At 57.8% G+C, this 24,508-nt stretch overlaps 1 protein-coding gene across 1 annotated transcript; it reads left to right on the forward strand.

Moving 5' to 3' along the window:
* The first annotated feature begins 47 nt into the window (after positions 1-47).
* On the forward strand, positions 48-23,874 carry TMEM63B (transmembrane protein 63B). Its single transcript, XM_068557893.1, has 24 exons — positions 48-167; positions 6,294-6,476; positions 6,756-6,835; positions 7,110-7,148; positions 8,130-8,220; positions 9,685-9,722; positions 10,711-10,853; positions 10,954-11,005; positions 11,468-11,576; positions 12,233-12,303; positions 15,304-15,384; positions 15,977-16,100; positions 16,700-16,833; positions 16,914-17,051; positions 17,265-17,418; positions 18,353-18,459; positions 18,687-18,773; positions 18,995-19,060; positions 20,307-20,469; positions 21,064-21,169; positions 22,151-22,318; positions 22,556-22,671; positions 22,838-22,918; positions 23,205-23,874. The coding sequence occupies exons 2-24, from the start codon at positions 6,318-6,320 to the stop codon at positions 23,394-23,396; spliced, it is 2,499 nt and encodes an 832-aa protein (XP_068413994.1). The 5' UTR covers positions 48-167; positions 6,294-6,317; the 3' UTR covers positions 23,397-23,874.
* Positions 23,875-24,508: the final 634 nt, after the last annotated feature.

Below are 24,508 nucleotides of genomic sequence, written 5' to 3' on the forward strand. Positions count from 1 at the left end.
CCCCCTCATCCTCCCCCTCCCTCCTCCCGCTCCCCCTCCCCCAGACACTGCCGCGGCCGCCGCAGGAGCCCGGAGCTCCAGCCGCCCAGCGACTCCCCCTCCCCCTCCCCCAGCCCCGCCCCGCCCCAACCCGGGGCTCCGAGCCGGAGCTGAGTCTGCGCCTGGGGGTGAGTACGAGACCCTTCCCCAGTCCCCTCTCTTTTCTTTGAGGATCCCACCACCACCCAAAGAAAAACCCCGGTCTCAGCTGCGCGTCCCCTCCCTTCAACCTCCTGCGGGACCCAGAGGTGCCCGGGCCCGCGGGACCGGTGGTGCCGCGCGCTGCCCCCAACCCCGTCCTGAGCCTATCATGTGAGTGCTCCGACCCCTGCCGGGGGTCCAGAGGTACACCTACCTCTGTCCCCACCCCTCGAGAGATCCGAGGGGTGGGACCCCCGCCCCCGGCCCCCGGCCCCCGGCCCCCTAGCGCCACTCTTCTCCCACCTGCCTGGTCCAGGTGCGCGTCCCCTCCGCGGTTCCAGCAGCGCCCCATCAGCCCGCCGCCGCTGTGGGGAATCTGCCGCCCCCGCCCCCGAGTTTTGAATTCCAGGGTCTCCAAGTCCAATGCCCTCGGTGTCTTTTATCTTTTCTCCTGCTCCAGGGGCCGAGTACCCCAGAAGCCGGCCCGGGGCAGGGGTTCGGGCTCGGGCAAGGGCAGGGTTTGCGAGGCCGGCCGCTGCCCCCGGTCCGTCTGGGGACTGGTCGGAGGGCTGGGGAGGCGACTGGCCCCGGGAGCGTGTCCTCTCCTTGCGCCCCACACAGTACAGTTCATTCATGAGCCGCCCGGGCCTGCGTTGGAGGGTGCGGTGGGGAAAGGATTCGGACTCGGAACCGGAGTGGGGCAAAGGCCCTGTTGGGGGGAAAGGTTTCGGACTCGGAACCGGAGTGGGGCAAAGGCCCTGTTGGGGGGAAAGGCGGGGGGCGGTGTGCTTTGTCCCTCCTGGCCTGCTGGACCACCTAGGGAGGACAGTCCCAAAGCTTTGGCGCCTTCTTCCCCAGAAGAGAAGGACGCTTGGGAAGTGGAGAGGAGAGGTCAGAGGGGCCGGCTGTCCTTGGGGCTCTGTGCTGCCTCCTGCCTGGGTCCCCTGGTTGGAGGTCTGGCTGCTCAACACTCCACTTTCCTGGAGGGGGGGAGGGGGGCGCACAGGCGGGAGGGCCAGGACTTCTGTACCCAATACTACTCTCTAGCCTCTCCCTGGGTCTGCAGCAGCCCAGGAAGAGTGAGGCCACCCTAGCCCCTCCTGAGGAGGGGCCCCCAGACCTGCCTCCCAGGAACATGTGAGGAGGGGAGTGACAGTGTCTGTCAGGCTTCCAGCGGGGGGCTGGGGGGATGGGGTGCTGGCAGCATGACTGTCCTCCAGGGTACCAGAGGGTCCAGGCCCTGGCATGCCCCAGGTGGCACATGCTGGGGCCTGCTGTTGGCTCACCCAGTTGGGTCTTGGCCTATGGGTGGGTGGGTAGGGATGTGTCAAGGCATAAGGCAGGTGGTGAGTAGCTAACAATCCCCTTTTGGACGTCCTACAAGTTCCCTCCAATTAAAACAGTTTTGGAGACCTGGGTTCAAATTCCAGCTCTGCCATTCTTTAGCTGTGCGACCTTGACAAGTTACTTAACTTGTCTGAACCTTAGTGTCAGTTAAAAAGTATGTTTACTACCATCTCCTTACGAGATTACTCACGGGCATCAAACTAGATAGTACAGGTAAAGAGCCTGGCACCCTGCCTGGTAGTGGATCAATAAGAGTTCTCTTCCCTGAACTTCTGACCCATCCTGGCATAGCACCACCCTCCCATGCCCCCACTTCCCAGCCTGCTACAGATGGATCAGTTTGTTTGAAGAGTTTGGAAACATTCTCTGCCACTCGGTGGCAGAGTCCTGAAAGCAGTGTAAGCCCTTAGGTATAGACAAGAAGCCCATCCAGACTGAGGGGTTCTAGCCTATTAAATTCTGTTTAATTTTGCTTTTTACCAGTTCTCCTTCATTAAACGAACCCCTTTTATTCCACACTTTATTGATAAGAGTAGCTAATTTTTTTAGAATCCATTTGTACCTTGAACTGTATTAAGAGCTTTACCTAAATCATCATGTTTAATCCTCAAAACAACCACACGACTGAATTATTATCCCCATTTACAGACGAAGGAACTGAGGCCCAGGGTGGTGAGGTAGTGTCGCCAGGTCAGAAGCCACATCTATCTCATCCTAGAGCCTGTACTCTTAACCACCAGGCTCTGTTGCCGGTCCCCTACACCTGCCTCAGAACCTGAAATCACAAACCCAAGGTGGAAGGTCTGGGAGCTAGAAGCAAGAGGGAAGGCAAACAGGTAGAAATGGGTGTGGCATTTCTCCAGAGCTGTAGCTGGCAACCCCCAGCCCCCAACCCCCAGCTTCCTGATGGAAGTGGCTCCTCTGTTGGCTGAGGCCGAAAAGTGCGGTGGTTAAAAGCATGGGCTTGAGCCAGGTTGCCTAGGTCCATGCCCAGATCTATCACAGACTAGCTGTGTGCCATTGAGCAGGTGATGTACGCTCTCTGTACCTCAGTGTCCTCCTAGGGTTGTGATGGGGAGTAAACAAGATAACATTTGTAAAGCACTTAGAACAGTGCCTGGCACAAAATACGCGTTAAATAGGTATTTGATAAATGCATTCTTTTCCTACCACTTTTATCCTCATTTGTGGATACATTTTTGCCCATCTCTCTGAAGTTGGTAGGGATGGAGCATTAGTATATCTTTGTTACACATTGAAAGACTGAGGCCCAGGTTACATAGTAACAGAACTAGCCTCCATCTTCATCTCCTCCCAACAGACCACACTGCCTTCCTATGATCCCAAGCCCTAAATTAAATCTTCCCTAGTAACTCTTTAAGAAAAAAACTTTTAATTTATAGCTCCCTCCCCACCCCACCCCCACCATGCAAACACTTCTTGATGATAAAGTAACCATCAGTTAGCTAGAAATAAAATCCTCCATCACTTTCCCTGCACACTTCCAGCTAAAGCCTCGGTGTCAGGCTAGAGAAATTCTGGGATACCACTGACTCAGGCAACCCTGTGGAGTGGATAAACTGCCCCTCCCTCCCCCAAACATTCTGCCTCAGTCCCTTCCCTTCTCTCATCTGCTCTCAGTGAAGGCTTTGAGAGCAGCTGCCCTGGGTGAAATTGAGCCCAGCAACCCCGCCTCCGCAATTAAGAGCTTGGAGTACCCTGTCAGCAAGCCGAGCCACCAGCCCTGGCTCCACCCTTTCCTGCCCTGTGACCTCCCTGTGAGTGGCTTCTCCACCCCGGGTCCCTGCTTCCTGCCCTGTCAAATGGGGAGTGTGCCCTGCCTTCCTGTTGGTGCAGGTGGGAAGAGCAGTGCAGTGGCGGAGGGGAGAGTGCTTTGTGACTGTAAAGAGGCAGGCAGCAGATGGACCTGGTGACTTCAGTTACTAAGCACGTACCTGGACCCTCACCTACTCTACTGGGTCCCCTTATGTAGGAGCTCCCAGAATGTTCCACCTGCCTTGGAGTGGAGAGGATAGAATGGAAGGGGGACGCTGTTCCAGGAGTTTGTACCCATTACATTCTGGCCTGGTGGAGCCTTGGAGTTTTGGAGAGAAACAGGCAAGGAGTGGGTATGGGCTGGATCGATTTCTGGAGTGCATTAGAGTTGGGACTTAAGGGAGGGGGGACTTGTGTAGAGGCCCCCCAGTTACCACAGCAAGATACCTATACCTACCTTTAACCTTTCCTGGTGCACCTTAGGTTCACATACCCAGGCTCCCAGACACACCCACATACACACCCCCACTTAGAGACCAACGACTCTCTTCATTTCCGTGGACTGCCATGTAGTCACCCAGCTCCCCACCTCCCACCCCACACACACACAGATACACATATCAACACAAGTTTACACACCTCAACACACACATTCTCACAGTGCTGTGGTGTTCTCTAGCCAGAGAACACGTAATGAGTGTTCATGAAGCTTCTGTGGTCTGCAGAGTCCTGTTCTAGGCACATCAGAAAAGCATCAAGGTGCCCTGAAAAGTGTTAAAGCTTTAGAAAGAAGTTGACCTAAGTTTGATCCCCAGGTCCGTTATTTTATGAGCAGTGTGACTTTGGGAAACTTACTTAACTTCTCTGAGCCCCGTGCCCTCATCTTAAAATGGCAGTGACATCCAACTCTGGAGTGTCAATGATTAAATGAAAAATGTATATATTCTTGAAACAGTGGGCGCTCCGTACATGGCACCTGCTACAATTACTAAGTTAATGGGGTTTTTTTTAAGGCAACTTAGGCTGGAAAAGAAGAGGGAGGCATAACACACAGGGCAGTTATTCCCTTAGCCTTCCTAACCCAGGCTTTTCAGAGACTCCCTGGGACCAAGTGAGACAACCCCGTCTTCCCTTCCATCTGAGAGCTGGTGCCTCTTGCCCTGCAGTTGAAATGTTAGGAAGAGGCAGGGGAAAATCTGGGATTGGTGGGCAGGAGAAACCCTCCGAACCACCCCAGGGGGCTGGGGGACGCTTGTTTCCAGAGTTGCAGTCACCGATTCTAGGTTTGTTGTTCTCTCTCTTTGCCTGGTTTCCTTTCTTCCCTGGGGACCACCCCCCCCCCACACACACACACACAAGGCAGAGCTTCAGTGTTGTCAGCAGAAGGGGCCCCCAGGGGCCTTCCAGTAGGATGGGGGTGGGGCAGTGGTGCCACGGCCACACCTCTCCTCTGCCCCAGGAGCCTCCCCAGAACCGGGCTCAGCTCGGTCCCCAGGCACTTCCAGAACCCAGGCATCCAGGCTGGCTGCCCCTTTCCTCCTCCTCCCTACCCATCCACCGGACCGTAGAGGGCTGGACAACCTGACAGTGGCAGGGAACCAGGCCGGAGGGCACTACCCTGGCTGCAGGGGGCTTGGGCCAGCTGAGAGGCCCCCACCCAGTCTCCCTTCCTTTGCCAATGGAAAAGCTCGCTGCAGGGCATGGCATTCCCAGCCTGCCCTGCTCCAGGGGCAGGAGCAGGGCACTCTGGGAGTTGTAGTCCTCACAACTCAGGTGCAAAGAAAATTGGAAAGAGGTGAGGAAGCTGGAAGGGGGAAAGGTGTAGTTGCTGCCGTGGCCCAGGAAAAAGAATGAGGGTAAACAGGTGTAGCTGGGGCGAGTGAGGCAGGTCACACAAACCCAGAAGTCCTGCTTTTTTTTTTTTAATCTCTCAGAGATTACTTTTTAAAATAAATTTATTTATTTATTTGGGGCTGCGTTGTGTCTTGGCTGCTGCACGCAGGCTTCCTCTAATTGCGGCGAGCGGGGGCTACTCTTCGTTGCGGTGTGTGTGCTTCTCATTGCGGTGGCTTCTCTTGTTGCGGAGCACGGGCTCTAGGCGTGCAGACTTCAGTAGTTGTGGTGAGGGGGCTCAGTAGTTGTGGCTCCCGGGCTCTAGAGCACAGGCTCAGTAGTTGCAGTGCACGGGCCTAGTTGCTCGCAGCATGTGGGATGTTCCCGGACCAGGGCTCGGACCCGTGTCCCCTGCACTGGCAGGAGGATTCTCAACCACTGCGCCACCAGGGAAGCCCCAGAAGTCCTGCTTTTTAATGGACTTCCCACTCTGACTCCATCCTCAGACCCCTACTCTGAGGACAGAGGGACAACTCTAAAGCTGAACGTCTTATTTTGAAGCCAATTATATTGGGAAGGTGATTAACAGAGTTGAAAACTGAACAAATGAAACCATGCCATTTTTCTAATAGGGGTAGAAAGAAAAGATCAGGATTAGGTAACTGCCTCCTGACCCATCCTCCTCTGGCCTAGAGACCCCTCCACTTAGACCTAAGAACCCTCCCCATCTTCCCTCGGGCTCAGCTCTGCCCCCTGCCTGAGACAGACAGAGACAGAGGCAGAGAGTTTGTGTTGGGAAAGAGAGAGAGAGAGGGAGGGAGAGGCGATGTGTGTGTATGGAGGTGGTAGGAGGTAAATGCTAGAGACTCACAGACAGCATCCAGCTTAGAAAAACCAGTCTCCCTAGTCCAGACCTGGGCCAAGTTCCCTAGATCCAGGGTGGGGTTGCATCCCGAGAGCCAGTGAAGGTAAATCCATGTGACTCAACCCTCCCCTCCCCAGGCCCTTATCTCCAGAGGCCACAGCTTCCACCCACCCAGGCAGCCCGGGGATCTGCCCTCACTGTCCCCTGCCCACGCCCATCCTGCCGGAGCCGTGAACAGAACCGTGAGGGGGACAGGGGCCGAGCCCAGCTGACTGCTCTGCCCTCTTCCCAGGAGGACCATGCGGCAGTAGCAGTCATGCTGCCCTTCCTGCTGGCCACACTGGGCACCACAGCCCTCAACAACAGCAACCCCAAGGACTACTGCTACAGTGCCCGCATCCGCAGCACCGTCCTGCAGGGCCTGCCGTTCGGGGGCGTCCCCACCGTGCTGGCTCTGGACTTCATGTGCTTCCTTGTGAGTGCCCACATGCCACCCTCCACCCTTGGCACTCACACCCTGTACATAGCTGGCCAACACCTGCAGCTCTAACCACTCTCCCACCTGCCCCTGACTCCCCAGGCATGACTGCAGGAGGGAATGCCCATCACCCAGCCCAAGCCTAGCCTCTGACCATTCACCCCAGCCAGAGTCATCCCTTTCTAAGACAAAAATTCTGCCCCTCTGCCCTGCCGTCCCGGCTAGTCCAGGGGGTGAACGGCCTCTCCTCCTGCCAACCACCCTCTCCTTCCTCAGGCACTGCTGTTCTTGTTCTCTATCCTCCGGAAGGTGGCCTGGGACTATGGGCGGCTGGCCTTGGTGACAGATGCAGACAGGTAAGGCTCCGGGACCCGCCCCTACCCCTACACACAGGCTTGTGTGTGCACACACATGCGCACACAACACACGTGCACCCACACATCTCGTCCACACTCCTCGGGGATAGGAGGAGAGCCAGCCCGTTCTCATCCTCTTTGGTGGGGGGATGAAGAGGGACTGGTCCCAGAGCGGGCATGGGGGCATGAGGGCCCACAGCTGGGCCTTTGTCCCTTGCCAGTCCCTGGAGACCCACCCCTGCCCCCGCTAACCCTGTCTGTTCTCTGTCCCCAGGCGCCAGCGGCAGGAGAGGGACCGAGTGGAACAGGAATAGTATGTGGGGCAGCAGCCCCCTCATCCCCACTAAACCAGCTTTCCCTTTTCTTCCCTTTCATGCTTCTCTTCTCTTCCTGCCACGTTGCCGGTTTCTCTTTTCAGCTTTCTCCTCTGCAGGCTCATGTTCGGATTAACGCAGGTGGTGTGCTTTGCAGAGCAGGGGGCTCCCCAGCTTGTCTCTGCCGCACTCCCCCATCTCTCCCTCCGGCCCCCAGCCTGGGAGAAATCCCTCCCCATGTGCCCCATACACGCAGGCCTCAGCAGTCCTGGTTGGCTGGGGTGGAGGAGCCATCCTCCCAAGAACCCACAGTATAGTCATCCTGTTGGTTGCAGAGACAAGATTGGGTGTCTCCAGTGGCTTCTCACCCCCTAACAGCTAGTTCTTCCTATTCCAGGGTTCCCTGCTCACCCCTTCTGGAGGCCTGGGAGGGGGGCTGCCAGAGAAGCTCTGAGTCTGGCCTTCTGTGTCCATCACCGTCTCTGTCTATAGGCCTGGCATTGGAGTTGCGGCAGCTGCTGGGGTCAGGGAACATGGAGGGTGGAGGACACCCCCCCAGCCCCCCCTCACCCCCGGCCCTTCTAGGGCTCTCCTGGTCCAGCCTGTCCTTCACCACACCCCCTCCACTGCCCTGTGCCCCATGTGGGCTCTGCTCCCCCATCCCCCACTGGTCAGCTCTGGAACTGCAGGGCCAGCTCACATTCTTCCTTCAACCTCCACGGGGTGCTGATGAAGACTACCCCCTCCCTTCACCCCCATGCCCTGCGTCAGTGCCCCCCAGGTCCCCCGGGTCCCCTGAAGGGAAGGGGCGGGTTTAAGGGAGGCAGGGAGAGGGCAGTCACTCATCCCTGCTTCTGCCTCTGCGCTTTCTGTGCCTTGTCTGGACCCTGGAGCTCTGGAGTGGAAGCCCACCCACTTCACCTGGCTCCCTAGGGACTCGGACTCACCAGCTCTCTGATCTCTCGTCTCCCCACCCCCAGTGTGGCCTCAGCTATGCACGGGGACAGTCATGACCGGTATGAGCGTCTCACGTCTGTCTCCAGCTCCGTCGACTTTGACCAAAGAGACAATGTGAGTGCCCTCCCCCCAACTTCTTATCACCCCCTCCTCCAGGGCAGGTGGGCTCAGCAGCCTGTAGCTTCCAGTGTTACAGAGTCAGGGGCCTATGGAGCGTGGCCTTTTCCTCAGCAAGGGTAATGCTTGTCCGAGAGCCACGGGGTAGTCCCTGGACCCAGAACTCCTGGCTCCGTCTTCCATGGCAGCCTCCAAACCAGCATAGGTTGAACATCTCTGATCTCTAAACGTCATTTGCCCCGATACAGTTCCGTGCCCACCTCCAGTGATCAATGCTAAGGATGACTTTTTTCTTAGATGTGGTTCTAGAAGTAATAATGAGCCTTCCAGACCCACCTAGCAAAACACACAGAATCCATTGTGCTGCTCAGAGGTTGCAGGCTGGCAGCCCCTGGCTGCCTGGGGCCAGCTGACCTGCTTGTAGATTGGAGCTGAGGAGCAGGGGCCCCTGTAGACAAGGCATGTACTTGGTGATGCAAGGGGACCCCAGACCCCTTTCAGGTCAGACACCACACTCCGACATTACCTGCCTGGCCCTCTGTCATTCTGCCGGGGTCAGAACTCTAATCCTGGTCAGAACTCTAATCCTCAGGCCCTAGGGTGGCACTGATCAGTCCAGCTTAGGCTGTGGGCCCTGGGGGTGGCAGCTCCTGTAGCTGCCATAGCAGAAGAAGCCTGTCAGCTTCCTGAGTTGGACTCATACTGGTAAGTGGCAAAGCAAAGCTATCACCCCTGCCAGCCAGAGGTGTCCAGATGATCCCCAGACTCAGGTGATGTTGGCAACAGGTAGCACAGTCCTGCATCTTCGCTGGAGGGCACCTCTCTCCCTCATCCCGTGTTATGCCTGTACCTTCTCCCGGTAGGAAGTTGGGGGAGGGTCTCTCTGTCCAGCCCTGCCCCGCGTATCCGCACTCTGCCCTGAGTGGGGTCTCTGTCTGAAGACAAGCCTGGGGGCTTGAGAGCAGGAGATTGCAGCTCACAGTGACCCTGGGTTGGTCCCTCTGGGGCATCCTGGAAGGTAGGTGCAGGACCTTGGGCAGCGTGGCCCACCGCTCTGCTGTTGGCAGCCACGTTGCAAACTCTCCGTGTTAGCTGCAGGCCTGTAGTCCCTTCCTAGAACCCTGAACCCCACCCATCCCCACCCTGGCCCACACAACTGCAGGACTTTCTGCAGTTCTGCTGCCCCCTTGGGTGTTTGTGGGGACCTGCACTCTGGGCACGAGGGTCCGCCGATGACCCCCTTTGGCCTTGGTCCTTTTTCTTCTCTGAGGGCTGGCACCTTTCCTGTCCCCTTCTCTGGGGATGAGCTAGTTTCTGTGGGGACTGTGGGAGCTGTGACAGGTGAGCCACAGCCTGCAGGTGGTTACGAGGTTGGGGTTGGGTGGAGGGGAGGCTTGAGGGGGAGGGGAGGCTCGGGCTGGTGGGGTGAGGACTCTAGCCGATAGCCCTCTGTCCCCGCAGGGTTTCTGTTCCTGGCTGACAGCCATCTTCAGGATAAAGTAAGTGAACGGTCCTGAGGCTCTAAAGAAGGAGAGAAACAGAGAGAAACTTCAGACCTGTCATCTCCCTACAAAGTCCAGAGACCAGCAGCTTTGAGGGCCTTAGTGCTCCTAGCCAGCCCAGCACCCTCCTCCCTGTTCCAGGGAGCCAGGCCCCTGCTGTTCCTCCAAGCCGGCCTCACTTTACCCCCCGACAGTCTCCTGTGCACCCCCCTGCCTGGGGTCCCGCTCTGCCCTCAGCTCTCCCCGCCCCTGCCAGCCCATGAGAGCAGGGGCTCACGCCGCCACCTCAGAGCCTCGGGCAGCTAGCGGGTGGGGGCATCAGGCAGGCTGGGAGCAGCCAGCCAGCAGCAGGCAGGAGCCAGTATCCAGCAGGCAGAAGTCAGGAGATGGAGCCAGAGTGCGGCAGGCAGGCAGTGAGCCCTGAGAGAGGCAGGAAGCCCAGACAGGTCAGCACCACCACCGCCCTCGCCCCTGGGCCCCTGGGCCCCTAGGGCCCCTCCCCAAGTCTAAAGGGCTTCGCCAGCACCCCTAAAGCGCCACTGCTTTCCAGACCTCCCTCCTCCCTCCCACCTCTGCCTCTTCCTGCCACCATCCTTGTCCTCCCTTTCCAGATTATCCTCTTACTTCCTTTTCTCCCCATTCCTCACTGTTCTTCCTCTCTGCAGTCTTCCTTCTTCTTTTCCTTCTTTCTTTCTCCCCTTCTTTTTCTTTCTTCCCCCCTCATCCCTCTCCTCCTCCTCTATTTTCCCTTTCCCTCCCCTTCTCTCTGCATCCTTCCTTTTTCTCCCTCCCCTTCCCTTTCTCTCTTTCCTCCCTCCCCTCCCAGAACATGGGGGACCCAGAGCCCCCCCTTTCAACCCCGTCCTGCTGCCAGACTGGCAGGGGCTAGGGCGGACGTGGGCTGGGGTGGGCAAGGGCAGGCGAGCCAAGCGGCCCCTCTTTTGCCCTGGTCCTCACCGCATCCCTCTGTCCCCGGCGCCTGCAGGGATGATGAGATCCGGGATAAATGTGGTGGCGACGCTGTGCACTACCTGTCCTTCCAGCGACACATCATTGGGCTGCTGGTGGTCGTGGGCGTCCTCTCCGTAGGCATCGTGCTGCCCATCAACTTCTCAGGGGACCTGCTGGGTCAGTGAGGGCCAGGATGGGCGGGGTGGGGAGAGGAGGGGGCAGGAGGGGATGTGCCCTGACCCCACCGTCGTCCTCTCCCTCCTCCCACCCCCCGCAGAGAACAATGCCTACAGCTTCGGGAGAACCACCATTGCCAACTTGAAATCAGGGTAAGGGGGGGAAGCTGGTCAGTGAGGCCTGGGTCTGCGGCCAGAGTCTGGGTGGGAACAGGGAGGAGAGGAAAAAGGGAGTGTTCAGGGGAGAGATGCTGAGGCTGCTGAGATGGCTGTGGGTCCCTGAGGGCTTGGGATGGAAACAGAAGGAGCAGATCCCAGGGATGGCCAGATAAAGAAGAGCCGTGTGCAACCCCGGGCCAAGGAGAGCTGGCTGGCGGTGGTTGGAGGGCAGTATAGCCAGCAGGTAGGGCATGAAGAGATGACTTCTTGGGGACATTTCAGTTGGAATGGAACAATCCTGGGGTCTAGAGGATGTGGGGTGTGGGGCCCACCTTGGGAGGGGGTCAGAAGTGCTCTAGAGGGGCCCTGTACCAGGGTTTAATTAACAGTGGGAGGTTGGGGGTGTCTGAGAGTGTTCCCAACCCCGGTGGCTCCACGCACCCCTCTGCCCGCCAGGAACAACCTGCTCTGGCTGCACACCTCCTTCGCCTTCCTGTACCTGCTGCTCACCGTCTACAGCATGCGCAGACACACCTCCAAGATGCGCTACAAGGAGGACGACCTGGTGAGTGGAGCAGAGCCCAGGTCCTCGCCCAAGCCCAGCCCCTCCCCTTCCCTCCAGGCCTCTCCTGCTGGAGTCCTAAGGGATATCGGCTCCGGCTCCGGCTCCGGCTCCGGGTGAGGCCAGCTGGCTTTGAATCCTGGCTCACCAGCTCAGGATTCCTCCGCCCCACCATCCTGCCAGTTAAGTTACCTCTCCCAGCCTGTTTCCTCATCTGTGAAATGAGAGAACAGTCCCTCTCCCAAGGTAGGTGGGGGGTGAGGTGAGGCCTTGCATGGAAGGCACCGGGGCAGGAAATATCTGCGGTGGATATTACGGGAGTGATTGTCCATCTCCTTCAATATTCACTCCCAAAACCAGTACTGAATGCCCACTCCATGCCACCCTCTGTGCTGGGGCCTCACAGCCTGAGGATCTGAGATTAGAACCCCCTCTTCCCACTCTGTAACCCCTCAGGGAGCAAGGAGCCCAGGGCTTTCACTCTGTTCACTGCCTGATTTCTATTAGAAACACTCCCCCTGCTTTCCCTGGGCCTGGCTTCTCCCAAGGCCTCCTCCTACTCCTGTCTGCTCCTCTCTCTGCTCACCTGTTCCCCACCCCTCCCTGCATTCTCCCGGATCGGAGCCTCAGGAAGGCCAACCTGCCCCGTCTCACCCCAGGTGAAGCGGACTCTCTTCATCAACGGAATCTCCAAATATGCAGAGTCAGAGAAGATCAAGAAGCATTTTGAGTGAGTAGCTCCTCCACCCCCACCCCGAGGACCTGTGGACCCTTCTTTGCTTTCCATCTCCAGGAGCATCCTCACACGCCTCTCTCTCGGGGGGGTCAGGGGCTGCAGTGAGGGGTGGAGGTTAGGCTAAGGAAGAATCCTCTGACTCCAGGGCAGTCTAGCACTCGGGCTGGACTTCAGACCCCTCAAAGAGCAGGAGAAATACTTGAAAAATGAGTCCCCTGGGCCTCTCCTCCTGGCTCTAACAGGGTCATGGATTGTCGACCCCAGGTCCACGGGCCCTTGGGGGGTGTGGCTGTCTCACAGTTGTGCGTGGCATTCCAGAGCTTGTGTGCAGACTAGCAGGGAGAAGCTCCTCGGCTTTCAGTGGATCCTCAGGGAGCCCAGGAGAGCCTGGACTGTATGTTCTCCGAGACACTTTTTAGCTGGACGTCTGTCTTAGTGAGGGGGTGGATATACACCTCCAGGTGGCCAGAACAGTCTGTGTACAGGATTAGGGATCCTATCACACATCCATCTGTCCATCCAGCAAACGTTCTCAGGTGCTGTTGAGGTCACTGTGATGGCCTGGGGACTATAAAAATGAGTACGAGACCATCAAGCTCTCGGGGGTTTGCGATGCAGAGGCCAGCTTTAGGGGCCAGTCCAGGGGCTGCTCAGGGATTGGTCTGGGGTCAGTATTAGGAGTTGTCCAGTGGTTCTGATTAGAGACATTGGTGGTCTGGATCAGGGCTCCGTCTCTGGCCAGGATCAGGATTTAGTGAGATCTGGATGAGAAGTCAGTAGTCGTCCTAGATCAGGACTGGATTGGGGTCGGACTCCAGGCTCCTGTATTACAGGAGAAGGACTGGTTTGTGACAGGCATTTGTGGGTGAATACTCTTTCATTCAACATGCATTTATTGGTCACCTTCTGTGTGCCAGGCATAAATCAATTAGAAACAAGTCCTGCCCTCATACAGTTTATAGAACAGCAGCCGAAATTAGATCATCAGTCATTGGTCAGTGTGAGAGAATGATTTGGGGTCCCATCTGGGGTTCAAGCTGTGCTCAGCATTAGGGGGCAGGCTGGGTCAGGATAAAGGACAGTGTGTGCTGAGAATTAGGCGACATCTTAATGTTACCGTCCACGTGGAATCAGCCGTCAGCTTGTACAGACAAGTCCTTTACTAACAGGGATCCTTTGAGCACCTGCTATGTGCCTGCACTGGAACAGGAGTTTGGGGATATGGCAGGAAACAAAGAAAAAGCCCCTGCCCTCATCTGCTTACATTCTAGTGGGGCGAGGCAGATAGCAAAGAAATGAACTAGTCAAGTAGGGGTAGGTGCTAAGAAGAAAACCAAAGCAGGGAGAGGGACAGGGTGAGCAGGGTCAGGGAGGGTTGCAGTTTCCGATGGTGTGGGCAGCAGGGGTTCTGACAGGGTGATGTTAGAGCAGAGCCCTGAGTGCAGTGAGGGAGTGAACCCTGTGAGTCAAGCATCCATTGATCCAGTACACTGTTTATTGTACACTTACTATGTGCTTCATCCCAGGGAGACAAAGAAGAGCCAGGCTTGATCGGTGGGGAGCTCACTGTCCAAATTGTCTGTTTCAGGGGTCGGTGGGTGATTTTGTTTAGGAAACAGTCTGATTAAAATTAGCGGTCAGCCTATGAGCAGGGGTTGGGGAGACTGCAGTCCTAACTGGAGTTTTTAGGATTAGTACGGTGAGCATTATGGAAGAGCCATTTCATGGACCCGTTCATTCCACAGCACAGTGGGTATTTACTGAGCACCTACTATGTGCAGGCTGTTGGCCCAGGCCTGGGTATATGGTGCTGAGCAGGAGGCAGCCCTTGTCCTCGTGGAGCCCCTGGCTAGCTGTCAGCATCAGGCAGGGTGTGGGGTCCAGGTCTGCAGTCTGTCTGGGTTGGAGGACTGACCCAGCACAATCAGGGGTTATCCTGTGTACAAAATCAGGGAACCTGTGTGGTGGGGATTAGGGGATTAGAGATTAGTCGGGTGAAAATGAGGGCTCAGCCTGCCACAGGGCTAAAGGCCCTTCCAAAGAGGAACCCTAAAATGGTTTGAGCAATAGCGGTGTCTGGGGAAAAGTCTGAAGCCTCCTGGGAAGTGCTTTTCAAGGACCCCATCCCAGATTTAAGTTTCCAAATTCTCGTGGGTTTGGTCCATCTTGTTCCTTTAGAACCATGTCACCTGAATCTTTAACACTTGGTATTTCCTTCTTTAAAAATTTAAAAAAAAAAAGAAAGAAAGAAAGAAAGAAAAAGACAGGGACGCAGTTTAGATTAGGGATTAGGATCAAGGAGCCCTGTGTGATCAGGATGAAAAAGGAAGTGCTCCTCCACTCGGCCTGCAAGCATCACTCGAGCCCTGCCAGGTACCAGGCACTGAGAGTCTATCTGGTCAGTCTTAAGTCAAGGTGGGGTCAATCTCGGGTCAGGATTAGAGGGTCAGTATTGGGTCTGGGTTATGGATCAGTTTGGGTCAGGGTAAAGGATCAGTCTCCGGCCAGGGTTAGAGGTCAGTCTCAGGTCAGGTTTCAGGATCAACCTCTGGTCGGTCTTGGGCCAGAGATCATTCTGTAGCCCAGGGTTGTGGGTTGGTTGGGGTCAGCTGATGGTCAAGGTTAAGTATTGGACTGTAATCAGGTCTTCTAGGAGCAGGGTTAAGAGAACAACCATACTAGAAACAGTTTCTCTCAACTTAAAGTTCACAGCCCCAGACAAGAATCAGACCACAGCCGTGGTGTCCCCAGCGCCCCGTAGGTACACGCTCGCGTCTGGGTCCATGCCCACGCCTGTGTGCGTACCCTCCCTCCACTCAGATAAGCATGAGGAGGAATTTCAAAGTTTTATTCTCAGGAAATGTCATTTTTGCAGACTCAGAAAGAGGGAGCTTGCACTGGGGCTGTGTGTCTTGAAGGTGCCGGGGTCACAGGGGAAAGTTGGGGGCGGGTGGGCAGGCTCCCTGCAGAGGATGATGGTGGACTGTGTTTCAGGGAGGCCTACCCCAACTGCACGGTTCTGGAAGCCCGCCCATGTTACAACGTGGCTCGCCTGATGTTCCTTGATGCAGAGAGGTAATGGGGCTGGGGGCGGGGGCGGGGGCAACACCCGAGGGCCCCCTGCCCATTGTGGAGGGCATCTTGGCTGCCACTCAGGAGCCTGGCTCCCCTTCCAGGTGTTTTCCTGAGCATTTGATTTTCCATGCCTCATGGCATGCAGGATTTTAGTTCCCCAACCAGGGATCGAACCCGTGCCCCCTGCAGTGGAAGCGCAGAGTCTGAACCACTGGACGGCCAGGGAATTCCCAAGGGGCGTTTGATTTTAATTCACCCCCTGGAGTGCCTGTCAGTTCAGCTCTGGAAAGAGCAAGGCCTGGAGGTTAGAGGAAAGGGGCCCACTGTCCCCACCCCATTTGAGGACATTCCCTTCCTCAGCTACAGTGTGCGAAACTTAGGCCAGACTATAGGAAGAACTTCTGCCCCTCAAGGGATGGTGGGGAGACACTGGGCTGGGGACATGTCTGAACCATGCATCCTAAACAAACCAAAGAGTAAGGTGGCCCCTGTCCTTGGGGAGTGGACTGCATGACCCCCAAGCTGGGCTACCTACCCATTCTCCAGCCAGACCCAGCTGGGCAGTAGGTGACCAGGCACCTGGGTCCCACAGGAAGAAGGCCGAGCGGGGAAAGCTTTACTTCACAAACCTCCAAAGCAAGGACAACGTCCCCACCATGATCAACCCCAAGCCCTGCGGCCACCTCTGCTGCTGTGTGGTGCAAGGCTGCGAGCAGGTACAGGGCATCCTGGCCTCGGCTCAGGCCTCAGGGCCCCCAGACTCCTGATGGGTGAGGGGGGAGTTGGAAGGTCCCGGGGAGACAGGTCACAGTGAAGATGGATGCACCCCACGGTGGGGCCCGTCCCACATCCCCAGGAACACACACGCACACGCACACACACGCACACGCACGCACGCCTTGCACACCAATACCCCAAGGTGAAGAGACTCCCGGAGGAAGCAAAGCTGGGGTGCGGACCGCAAGCAGGTCCCCATCTGTTCCTGGAAGCCCTAGTCCCATTGTTGGGTTTGCCCCCTATCCCTACAGTGACCAAGTTTTCAAACCCCAAATCAGAAGAGGTCAGCCGAGAGGATAGCTTGTTGTATTTACTAGCTCTGTGGCTTTCGGCAAGTTTCCGGACTGCTCCATGCCTCAGTTTCCTCGTCTGTAGGACAGGGCTACTTGTACCCACTTCCCAGTGTAGTTGTGAGGATAAGCGAGTGGACAGAGAGCTTAAAGCAGTGCCTGGGCTGCAGTCAGCTTTGGGCAGTGCCCGCTGGGTGCTGCAGGGACCGGCGGCTCTGACCGGGGCCCTGCCTCGCCCGCCCCGGCAGGTGGAGGCCATTGAGTACTACACGAAGCTGGAGCAGAAGCTGAAGGAGGACTACAAGCGGGAGAAGGAGAAAGTGAACGAGAAGCCTCTCGGCATGGCCTTTGTCACCTTCCACAATGAGACCATCACCGCCATGTGAGCTCTGCCCACCCGCCCCGGCCCCTAGGGACTAGCTGGGGCTCCAGGTCCCAGGTAACCGTGCCCCCCTCCCCCAGCATCCTGAAGGACTTCAACGTGTGTAAGTGCCAGGGCTGCACCTGCCGCGGGGAGCCCCGCTCCTCCTCCTGCAGCGAGTCCCTGCACATCTCCAACTGGACCGTGTCTTACGCCCCTGACCCCCAGAACATCTACTGGTGAGCAAAGGGGGATTGCAGGGTGGCTTCGTGGGGCCGGCGTGGGCTCCAGTGGGGAGAGGAACATCTACTGGTGAACAAAGGGGGATTGCGGGGTGGCTTTGTGGGGCCGGCGTGGGCTCCAATGGGGAGAGGGAGGAGAGGGAGGCCCTAGGTGTCGCTGGGGACGGATCAGGCGTCCAGCCCTGGAGTGATGCCTCCGGACCTTCCCAGGGAGCACCTCTCCATCCGTGGCTTCATCTGGTGGCTGCGCTGCCTGGTCATCAATGTCGTCCTCTTCATCCTCCTCTTCTTCCTCACCACCCCGGCCATCATCATCACCACCATGGACAAGTTCAATGTCACCAAGCCCGTGGAGTACCTCAATGTAAGGCCCACACCCCGACCCTCCACACCGTGTCCCCAAATGCAGATACCAGGCCCCACATCCCTCCGGGCAGCGGCAGGCGGGGGGTGGACCACATGCCCTCCAGTCCAGCTCCTGTTCCGCTTTTCTAGCCCAGCCCCACTAAGAAGGTACCACATGACCATGGGCTGCAAACCCCTCTGTGCACTTCCCTCGGGCTCCCTGCCACCTTCCCCCTAGGAGAGGCCTCCCTTGAGTTTACACACGCCTAGAGGGCCTCTGAGGGAAGAGAGAGCCTGGGTCCATTCCAAACTGATCATGTGACCTTGAACAAGGTCCTTCTCCAAATCCCTCCGTCTCTCCAACCAAAGAGTGAAGGGTCAGACCAGATCCTTGACTTCCAAACTTGGATTCTGATGGCCTTCATCAAAAGGAATCTTACATGAAACCCAATGTAGGAAAGCGAGGTCGCTCAGATGGCAATGGGTGTGGGGGCATTTCTGCTGCTCTCCCCTCACCTCTTTGCAACCTCCTTGGAACCTCAAAGTTCATGAGAAGGCACTTTGAAAATCATTGAGTGATGATAGCATAATAGATAAGACCCAGGCTGCCTGGGTTCAAATTTCCCCCACCCAGTGCTTACTAGCTAGATAATTTATTGACTCTCATTTTGCCTCAGTTTACTCATCTGTAAAATGGGGTAATATCATTAATGTAAGAATTAATACATGAAAAGTACATGATCAGTAGGTGTTCAGAGATGCTAACTACTAATACTATTCATGCTGGGATTGTACATATGGCCCTGGCCCCCAGATGTTCTGGACTTCTGACATGAGGCCCTGAGAGCTGGGGGGCCCAGGGCTCACTGGGGGAGGGGGCAGGTAAGCAAAGCAAGCTGGGACCACTAGACTGCCCCCACCTGACACATTCCGCCCCCCTCTGCCCTCTGCAGAACCCCATCATCACCCAGTTCTTCCCCACCCTGCTGTTGTGGTGCTTCTCGGCCCTGCTCCCCACCATCGTCTACTACTCTGCCTTCTTTGAAGCCCACTGGACACGGTGAGACACCCCCTACACACACACCACGCCTCACTGTGGTCCTCCTGGGCGCACACGCTCTGCCCTCAGGGTCCCAGAGCTGGCAAGGGAGGGATGGTGACCAGCATCCTCACCTTGGGAAGCCCCCCTCCTTCCCAGGAAACCCTCCTGGGACACCATACGAGCTGGGGGAGCAGGCATGGGGGCTGGCTCATCTGACCTCTGCCCCCCCATGTCCCCCACCCCAGCTCTGGGGAGAACAGGACCACCATGCACAAGTGCTACACCTTCCTCATCTTCATGGTGCTGCTCCTGCCCTCGCTGGGACTGAGCAGGTGGGTTTCGGAGGAGGGGATGGGAGCTGGGGTCCGGAATTGCCTGAGGGGGAGGGGAGCTCAGGCTCCCACCTCCTCTACAGAGCCAGGGGCCCCATGTCTGGGGGGCATCCCCAGAGCTTGTGGATGGGCCTCCCCCTCCCCTGGTGTCCTGGGCCATTCCAACTCCCCCACACACCCCCTCTCCTCTCCTCCCCTTTCCTCTCCTCTCTCCTCTCCAGCCTGGACCTCTTCTTCCGCTGGCTCTTTGACAAGAAATTCTTGGCTGAGGCAGCTATTCGGTTTGAGTGAGTGACCGGGGTCCCCAGGGAAGGAGACCAGATGGTGGGGGTGGGTATTCCCCCATGGGATGGTGCAACAAAGCTCCCACCGCTGCAGCGGGGAGGAGGAGGGGGCTTATATCACAGTCAGGGTCATCCCAAAGGTTGCCCCACAGGCTGTCTTGGGTGTATACATGGGATGTCCCGGGGTCTGTGTTGGGAACCTCTCTGGATTCTGAGGTCACCCCCGAGGTGTATTTGGGGCTTTGGGACCCACACTTGGGGGGTTTCTATGGTGGGCTTTGGGGCTTGTATCCTGGGACTAACCATGGGAGTCTGGAGCTTCACTCGGGAGGTTTGGAGAGGTCTATAGTGGGATCTTGGTTGTACTGTGGGAGTGACATGGGGGTTCCTAGAGGTATCCCTGAAGGTCTCTGGAGCCACACCTTTGAGTAACTATGGAAGGCTCTTGGGCTCACACCTAAGAGTGCCTATGGGGGACTCTGGGGCTCACGCTTTGGGGTGTTTCTGGGGCACAAGTTCTGGGAACACCTCTGAAGTCTCGGGCTGTCATCCAGAGTTGTGACTCTGCAGTTCTCTGGGAATCGCACCTTCCCTGGGAATCCCTGTGAGGGGGTCTTGGGGGACACAAACCTTGGCTGTTTATGTGGGCACCAGCTCTAGGGGTCTTGCTCTAGGCCATCTGTGGTAATCTTGGGCTCACACTTGGGGTGTCATGGGTGCTGGGCTTCCCCCTCTGAAGATCTCTGGGCTTCCCCCTCTGAAGATCTCTGGGGGAGGGTCTCTGGAGCTTGAGTTCTGGAGGTGTCCAAGGCTCATACTCCGGAGGTGACTCTGGGTTAAGTTAAGGTCTAAGGCAGGGAGCCTTCTGGGTATTGCTGGGGCTCACACCCTTGGGGGTCTTTGGGGTCACAGGGGGTTGGGGGCAACCTCCGGCATCACACCCTGGACACTGGTGGCCTTAGGGGTCTCAAGCAGTCTCTCCGGGGGTCTTTATGGGGCACAAGTTCTAGGGGTGCCTCTGGGCTCACTCACGCTGAGAGGGTCTGGGGCTTACTTTGGAGGCATCTGTGGACACTCTGGCATCTGCCTCTGGGGTTCACACTCGGGGAACTGGGACACAGGTGCTTTGAGGGCTGACCTTAAGGGTCCACGTGGAAGAAGGCACGTTGGGGGTGCTGGCACGTTGGCAGTGGGCAGGGGGCCACCGGGTCCCCCAAGGGTGCAGAGCTGGAGCACCCGGTGCCCGCAGGTGCGTGTTCCTGCCGGACAACGGCGCCTTCTTCGTGAACTACGTCATTGCCTCAGCCTTTATCGGCAACGCCATGGACCTGCTGCGCATCCCGGGCCTGCTCATGTATATGATCCGGCTCTGCCTGGCGCGCTCGGCCGCCGAGAGGCGCAACGTGAAGCGGGTAGGGCCGCCCGGGGCAGCCGCGGTCTTCACAGCGCCCCCTAGTGGGCCCAACCAGAAACAGTGGCCGCCGTGCTAGAGTGTGGGGGCACCCGGGGTGCTGAGACTTGGGGAGCGAGTTCCGTGGCCCTGGGTTACCCTCTTCCCGTCTGGGGCCTCAGTTTTCCCATGTGTACAGTGACAGGTTGACACAGCTAACCCTGAAGGCCCCCGCCAGTTCTGACAGTCTAGTGTTCTGTGATGGGGGTTGGGGGAGGTCTGGGTCTAGACCTAGGGTCCCTCTGCCCTAACCCCACACGAGGGCTCTGGGCATCCCATTCCCAAGCCCACCAACCTGCCAGCCCCTCATGCCTCGAAGGCCCCTCCTGATGCCCCATCACTGTGCCCACCCTGGCCTCCGTCTCAGCCACAGCCCCTCTCTCCATCGGCTTTGCCCTGCCCTGCCCTGGACATTGGGTTCCTTTTCCCCCTGGCTTCTTTCCTGGCCCCCTCCCACTTGCCACCTGCCCTGAGCCCCTCCAGTCCGCCCCGCCCTGCCCCGCCCCTCCCCTCCCCTCCCCTCCCCGAGCTACCCTCCTGCCCATCTCCCCCCCAGCATCAGGCCTACGAGTTCCAGTTTGGCGCAGCCTACGCTTGGATGATGTGCGTCTTCACGGTGGTCATGACCTACAGTATCACCTGCCCCATCATCGTGCCCTTCGGTAGGCACCGCCGCGCCGGGACCTGGGCCCTGCTCGGGGGGACCCAGGACCTCTCCCGCTCCACTCTAGCAAGGCAGGCCACCCGAGTGGACAGGGCCCCGGCTGGGAGACCGGCCCCTCGGGCCTCCCGCCCGGTCCCTGTCTCAGTCTGGGGCTCGGCCAGGGGGGAGGAGGGGAAAAGCCATCTCAGCTCAGGCTGGACTCAGCTCTTGTGCTGGGCCCCTGGGCCAAGTCTCCCCAACACAGCCATGTTTGCTCACACCAGTGCCTTCACTCAGGTGGATATACTTGGACATACATCCCATGCCCACTGAGGTGTACACACACACACACACAGTCCTACACAGAATCCATGGGCACACTCGTACACAGCCCCATAAACTCGGGAAAGACCTTTGGGTTTCAGCGTGGTCCTTACTACTCATGGAAATACCCTGCTGTAGCTGTACCATGTGACCTGGGCAAGTCCCTCTTCCTTCTGAAAAAATATAGCAAAGTTTCTCTTCACCCCAGTTATCGCCCCCACTGGTGACCTCTCCTTTCCCCCCACTAACATCCTAACCCCTCGCCACCCTCCATGGGTATTGAAGGCTTCAAACTCCCAAGCTAACCTTGTCCTCATTTGAAATTTCCCATCCCGTCAACCTCCAGGAAAATAGAACTTACCACCTAATTTATACTCATCTGTTTAAGGGCAGAGATAGGAAGAACGATATGGGTTTTAAGAGGATGCTTGCTGACCCAAACAAATGGATTTCTAATAGTAGAATTCCTCAGGAGGGGCTGCAGAGTGAAGGGGTTGAAGCAGTGGAAGTTGAGGTTCTGTGGTCCTGCGAGGGGCTTGGGGCTCTATTGTCTACTGGGCCTGGGGCAGAAGAAGGGGGACCAGCCCTTCAGCGACCTCAAAAGGCCCAGGACAACCCGTGACAGACACGCAAAGGTCCGGCAGCTCGAGGTCAGGGCCCATGTGGCTTCCCCCAGGGCTCATGTACATGCTGCTGAAGCACCTGGTAGACAGGTACAATCTCTACTACGCCTACCTGCCGGCCAAGCTGGACAAGAAGATCCACTCAGGGGCTGTGAACCAGGTGGTCGCTGCGCCCATCCTGTGCCTCTTCTGGCTGCTCTTCTTCTCCACCATGCGCACGGGTGAGGGCCGCCCCCCACCCTCGGGGACCGGGGTGGGTGGTGGGCAGAGGAGACTCCCGCCAGAGTCGAGGCAGAGCAGGCCACGGGAGGCCACGAGGGCCGGGGGTCGCAGGCCCGGGGCCTGGGAAAGGCCGCAGCATATGCAAGTGTGGGAGTGCGTTCAGAGGGAGCAAAAGCCCGTGGGACGGGGGCCCGGAGGAGAGGTAACGGCCCTTTCTCTGCCCGCCCCGATGCCAGGGTTTCTAGCCCCGACGTCCATGTTCACATTCGTGGTCCTGGTCATCACCATCGTCATCTGTCTCTGCCACGTCTGCTTCGGACACTTCAAATACCTCAGTGCCCACAACTACAAGGTGTGGGGCAAGGGGGGCAGGGAGGTGGCCGAGGGCTGAATCTCAGCAGGGTGAGGGTGGGGGATTGGGAGCTGAGGGCAGGGGTGCCAAGAGAGAGTGGGGTTGTGATTATGGCTGAGGGCCAGGGCATTCCGCCCATTGCTTGACTCATTCTGGGCCCCTCAAGATTGAGCACACGGAGACAGATACCGTGGACCCCAGAAGCAATGGACGGCCCCCCAGTGCTGCCGCTGTCCCCAAATCTGCGGTGAGTGCCCTGCTCCGTGGCCAAGTGTGGGGAAGAGCCTCTGGTGGAGATCCAGCCCCAAAGCTGGGTGTCCCATTAGTCATCCAGAAAGGGAAGCCTGTTCCAGGCCCCGGGGCGGTGTTGAGCAGGGGCAGGGAGGGATCTGGCATCACCAGCTGGGGACTGCCCCACCTCGCCCTAGGAAGAGGGTCACCGCCCCTACCCTCACAGGCCATGAGGTCCCCCCTCACCCCTTCCCCACGAGGGGCAGCTGTCCACCCTCACCCCCACCCTTCTCTCCCTTCAGAAATACATCGCTCAGGTGCTGCAGGACTCAGAAGTTGACGGGGATGGGGATGGGGGTCCCGGGAGCTCAGGGGACGAGCCCCCGTCATCCTCATCCCAAGATGAGGACCTGCTGATGCCGCCTGACGGCCTCACGGACACAGACTTCCAGTCTTGTGAGGACAGCCTCATAGAGAATGAGATTCACCAGTAAGGGGAGGGAGGGCCCTGGAGGCCACGCCCTGCCCCCACCCACCCCGCCCCCCACGGACACTAAAATGCTAATAATTTATTAGATCTAAAGCCCCTTCCTTCCCCATCCCCTGCTTTCATTAAGGTATTTAAACCTGGGGATTTCACCGCTCTCCCCCACCATGGAGGGAGGGAGGGAACCCCCCAACCTCGGTGAGGAGAGCCCCGAGCCGGCCCCGGGGCAAAGAGGGGTGTGGACAGGGTTCCCCCCAGATCAGTGCCCCCCCTGGGCTAGTAGTGTGATCAGGAAAGGGTTAATAAGAGCCAAGGGGGGTACTGGCTGGAGACCTGCTGGGGGCAGGTGGATCAGGGGCTGCTCCCCCAGTTCTTACCTCTCCCCCCCCGCAAGTCCCCCTGGGATGTAGCACTCCAGGGAAGTAGAGCCTCCAGCCCCTACGGGGTTGCATGAGAGGGGAGGGGGTGCTGAGCGGGAGGAAGAGTCAGGCCCCAAGCCAGGGGGGGGGGGTGACCTTGGGGTGGGGGGTGGGTGTGGCTGACACTGGAAAATGGGGTTTTGCACTGTTGTTTTTTTTTTTTCCTTTAAAATAAAAATGGAAAGAAAAACTCCAAGGCAGGTGTCTGATTTGCGCTGCTGACCTGGACACATGGCTGGCGTGCAACCACCCTTCTTTTGGTCTGGAGGACCTGTGAGGTCAGCATCCCCATGTGACCTGGGCAAGAGACTTCTTGTGTGGAGCCTCAGTTTCTCCATCAGGGAGAGGAGAGAGTAGCAGGAGGGGCCTGCTATATTCACAATGCCAGCCTCTCCACCACCCTCCCCCTGCATCCCTGTCACCTCTGCCTCTACCCCCTGCCCTGAGGAAATTGTGGGACCACTCAGAATGAGGAACAGGGACATGGGCACACACTCTGAATTGCTGAGACCCACACAAATGGGACAGAGATTCAGGGGAGAAAGGCTGTGCAGAACCACAAGTTCCACACTGGTCCAGGAAGGCTTCCTGGAGGAGGAAGATCCCAGGACAGCTGCTTCCAGAAAGGGACTTTTAGTGGGCTGCTCTGGAGGGGGAGAGGCAAGAAAATAGGGCCACAGTAGTCGACCAAATACTGTCA

This window comes from Eschrichtius robustus, chromosome 12 (assembly GCF_028021215.1).
Source record: "Eschrichtius robustus isolate mEscRob2 chromosome 12, mEscRob2.pri, whole genome shotgun sequence".
NCBI lineage: Eukaryota > Metazoa > Chordata > Mammalia > Artiodactyla > Eschrichtiidae > Eschrichtius > Eschrichtius robustus.

Excerpts from the sequence above, each read along its gene's own strand:
- TMEM63B (XM_068557893.1), top strand. The coding sequence starts at position 6,318 with ATGCTGCCCTTCCTGCTGGCCACACTGGGCACCACAGCCCTCAACAAC. Across the intron at positions 18,460-18,686 it reads TTTGAAGCCCACTGGACACG|CTCTGGGGAGAACAGGACCA; the intron begins GTGAGACACCCC and ends CCCCCACCCCAG. Across the intron at positions 20,470-21,063 it reads AGAGGCGCAACGTGAAGCGG|CATCAGGCCTACGAGTTCCA; the intron begins GTAGGGCCGCCC and ends TCTCCCCCCCAG.